Below are 3774 nucleotides of genomic sequence, written 5' to 3' on the forward strand. Positions count from 1 at the left end.
ACATGGAGTTTATAGTCTGGTTCACTGCATGTTGAGTTCACTTGACAACCGTTTGTTTACATAGCTGATCAAGTAGTTATGACATAAACCAACCGCGTATGACTTTGTGTGTATTATTACATATGGTATAAATAACCTGAATTATAGATAAATATTAAATTGAATAAAGATGTAACAACTAATGTGTTCATTTCACTGAATTGAACCAGTTTTTAGGGGAAGCCTGTTGTGATACAGGCACAATTTGGATCTGGATAAAGTGTAAAACACATTTTTAGTAGGGGTGAAACGATACAGTAAGGTCACGATATGATACGTATCACAATATATGTATCGTGATACACATATTTACGTTGAATCGCATAGAAAGTTCTTGATTATAAATATTCCAGAGCAAGTTCAAAAGGAAAAACTATCTGAAGACACATGTTCGTAGTGGCTATTTGTAGTAGTGATCTTGGAATGCTAATTACAACACATTTTGCAATATTTGACTAACAAAAGCATGTGTATCGTCTTTTATCATCCAAAACTGGCTTCCACAGGAGATATCGTTTGGGTGAGATCAAGCGATATCTACTTTTGAGAAATCGCTTCAATGAATTTGCATAACGATGCTTTGCAGACCATTGTGACATCATTGGTTACCATGATGTCATAATCAAATGACATCACTAATGGCTCTGCTACTAAGGCTGTTAGCAGTACTTTTTACACTTAAGGAACTGCTTATTACTGTCTACAAACTGAAAAAGTTGAAAGAATGATGTTGGATAATAAATAAAATTTCACCCTTGTGTCGGCAAGCCTCGTAGTTTTTCCACTTTTATCAACTTGTGTTGATATATTTGATATCAAAAGACACATGTGAGATTCTCTATGTATCGATATAGAAAAGAATATAACATGTACTGTATCTTTGCATGAAAACTTACGATGCACCGGTACACCGATGTATCATTTCACCCCTATATTTTAGATAATAGTTTACAAGATATGACTGTCCGGTTACAAAGTTACAAACAGATCTTGCACATCTACATCTCAACTATATACTCAAAAAAAGGTTAAGGACTACCTTATTCTTTCTTATGCAATGGGGGCGGTCGGGTAGCCTAGTGGTTAAAGCGTTCGCTCGTCACGCCGAAGACCCGGGTTCGATTCCCGACATGGGTACAATGTGTGAAGCCCATTTCTGGTGTCCCCCTCCGTGATATTGCTGGAATATTGCTAAAAGCGGCGTAAAACCATACTCACTCACTCACTCTTATGCAATGACAGGTTTTAACTTCTGTTGGAGTTGTTAATTGTGCACATCATCAGGCAGACGTAGTTTGCACATTGGTTGACGTAGTTTGCACGTTACCAGATCTCCCTCCATGCATTGGTGACACTTCCTCGGCCTTGCAACACGGCAGCATTCTAGTCAAGCTCCTCCTGAATTGCTTTGAGAAGAAGGCATAGACATAGGGATTGATACAGCTGTTTGCATAGGCCATACAACGACACACAAGATCCAGTTCTGGCATCCTCTGGAGCACAGAAACACCTCCAAGAATTAAGATGTTCTTCAGGTGTACGGGCAGCAGTAGACCCCCAAAGAGCAGCAGAACCACAACAACCATTGACGACAGCTGGTGTGTGTAGGAACGTGACATCTCACGAGACATTCTTGTGACTCTGTATACTTTTGTCACATGAAGCACGGTTATCATAAGCAGAGGTATGAAATAAGAAAACACAGCATACAGACAGGAGTATATGAGAGATGCACGCAGTGGTTCTGTTGTTTCCACGGCGCAATACACATAAACACGCCCATTGAACTCTTGCTTCACAATACCGCTTGTAAACAGCACTGGGGAGATGCAAATGAATACACCGACCCATAGGACACCACACATGATGCAGGATCTGCGTACAGTCAGGTGCTGGAGAGCCTGGAACGGATACACTAGGGAATAGAACCGGATTGCAGACAGAAGAACGAGGTGGTACGCTGCGGAATAGCTGGTCAGCTGGTAGACAAGGAAGGACATTTTACACACTGTAGTACCGGAGATCCAGTTCTTGTTGAGGATATGAAGAATCTCCATCGGGATCCTCCAACAGAGGAACAGGAAGTCGGCCACAGCGAGACTTGCAATGGCTGCAAACGTGGGATTGTGCAACACCTTGTTCAGTGCGACACAGATCACAACAAGGCTGTTGCCAACTGTTCCAATAAGCAACAGAATGATGTATGCCGAAAATGTTGCCTTCTGAAGGTGGGTGTTGTACCATGGAGATGAGACAGTTGTGTTCATGGTCAAAGTAGTAACCTCCATTATACAAGTTCTATTTGTCCAAATTTCAAATATGACAAAATAAGTATCTGGGTTCTTCTTTTGAGCGTAATCAGAAAATTATAATATTCAGAGATTTTGAATATACACTTGTAATGCTGTGAATCAAGGTATCCGATTCGTGGTTGATCCTTGCTGGGAGAAAATGTTGCTCTGCAGTCACACTCACTCTGAGCACATCACAGTGTAGATTGGTTATGGCCAAGGCAGTTCACAAAGCTATGATCAGATGAATAAAATATGAAATACTGCTATTACATAATCCCAGCTGGTAATGGGTATTAATGGAAGTTTTCACATGGGATGCATAGAAAGTGATGCTTGAGCTTCGTGGGGCACTAATGGTTCTGTTGTTACAGATATTAACTACCATTCCAATTACTCAATACTGATTGGTCAATTAAAGGTATCAAATCACAATAACATCCTCAGATTAAAACAAGATGGTTTGACCTCCGCATCACCACGGAGGCTAATGTTTATTGGTAAGTACTTCTTTCTGTCATTGTCGGAATGCATTTGAAAATAGTTTGGTGTACAATTATAGGTCATCAAATGCTGATTTGCCATTACATTATTAAAAGCAATGCATTTTATGCAAAAAACATGATATACATCGACAAAGAGTGTTTTTCAAGATTGAGTGATCAGAGACACCTTGAAATATAGTGTGTTTCTGCAGTGGAGTGTGACATCATATATTTTGCTTCTCAATAAGTGGCGCGACATAATAGTGACAGGCGGTGTAGAAATAAACCTTACATGGCTTGCTCTATTACCTTTAGTAGTGCCTACTTTACATTGGCTTACAAAGTTGCCATGCCACACTTTCAATGATTAATATATGCGAGAAGGGTATAATGAGCATATACAGCGCTATACTTTGTTTTTACGGCTAGTATTGGCGTTTCCCTAATTCAGATAGAAAACTCACTCAAAATCCTCGGAAACACCACACATTTTGCGTTTGACCTTGTCATGGTAGAATAGGGGATAAACATACTGTTTTTAATGTAGAGCTAGGTTACCTATAGATTTAACCCTGCCAAATTTAATAATTGAAAGCTCATCTCTCGCTGTGCGTTCGGTCCCAACTTCAAATCAATTTATAGGTTTATATCTACAGATATCAAAGACCATTGACAAAATTTCCATTGTACAATATTTTGGTCCTCCGAAACTTACAGGTTTCCTGGGCCCTCTGTTTTTTAGGGCATCTGTCTGAGAATTGATATATATTTTCAAATTCAAAAGAACTAAAATCTTCATCAGGAACAAGATTATTGATGTTTTAAGATAGTTTGCAGCTTCATCTGTTAAAGAAATTTCTAGGAAGTTGAAAGTTAATGAGAAGACAGTGGACAGCTCTTCCAACCCTAGCCTCCCTTGGACCTCTTCCTTCTGAGTTGAAATAATAAAGAAAAGACGA

General features: G+C 39.4%; 1 protein-coding gene across 1 annotated transcript; it reads right to left on the reverse strand.

Moving 5' to 3' along the window:
* Positions 1 to 1319: 1319 nt before the first annotated feature.
* Positions 1320 to 3428, reverse strand: LOC124152525 (allatostatin-A receptor-like). The gene has a single exon (XM_046525491.2). The coding sequence runs from the start codon at positions 2325 to 2327 to the stop codon at positions 1320 to 1322; it is 1008 nt and encodes a 335-aa protein (XP_046381447.2). The 5' UTR covers positions 2328 to 3428.
* Between the last annotated feature and the right edge of the window lie 346 nt (positions 3429 to 3774).

The sequence above is a fragment of the Haliotis rufescens genome, unplaced genomic scaffold, assembly GCF_023055435.1.
Source record: "Haliotis rufescens isolate VD_foot unplaced genomic scaffold, xgHalRufe1.0.p SCAF_4, whole genome shotgun sequence".
Lineage (NCBI taxonomy): Eukaryota > Metazoa > Mollusca > Gastropoda > Lepetellida > Haliotidae > Haliotis > Haliotis rufescens.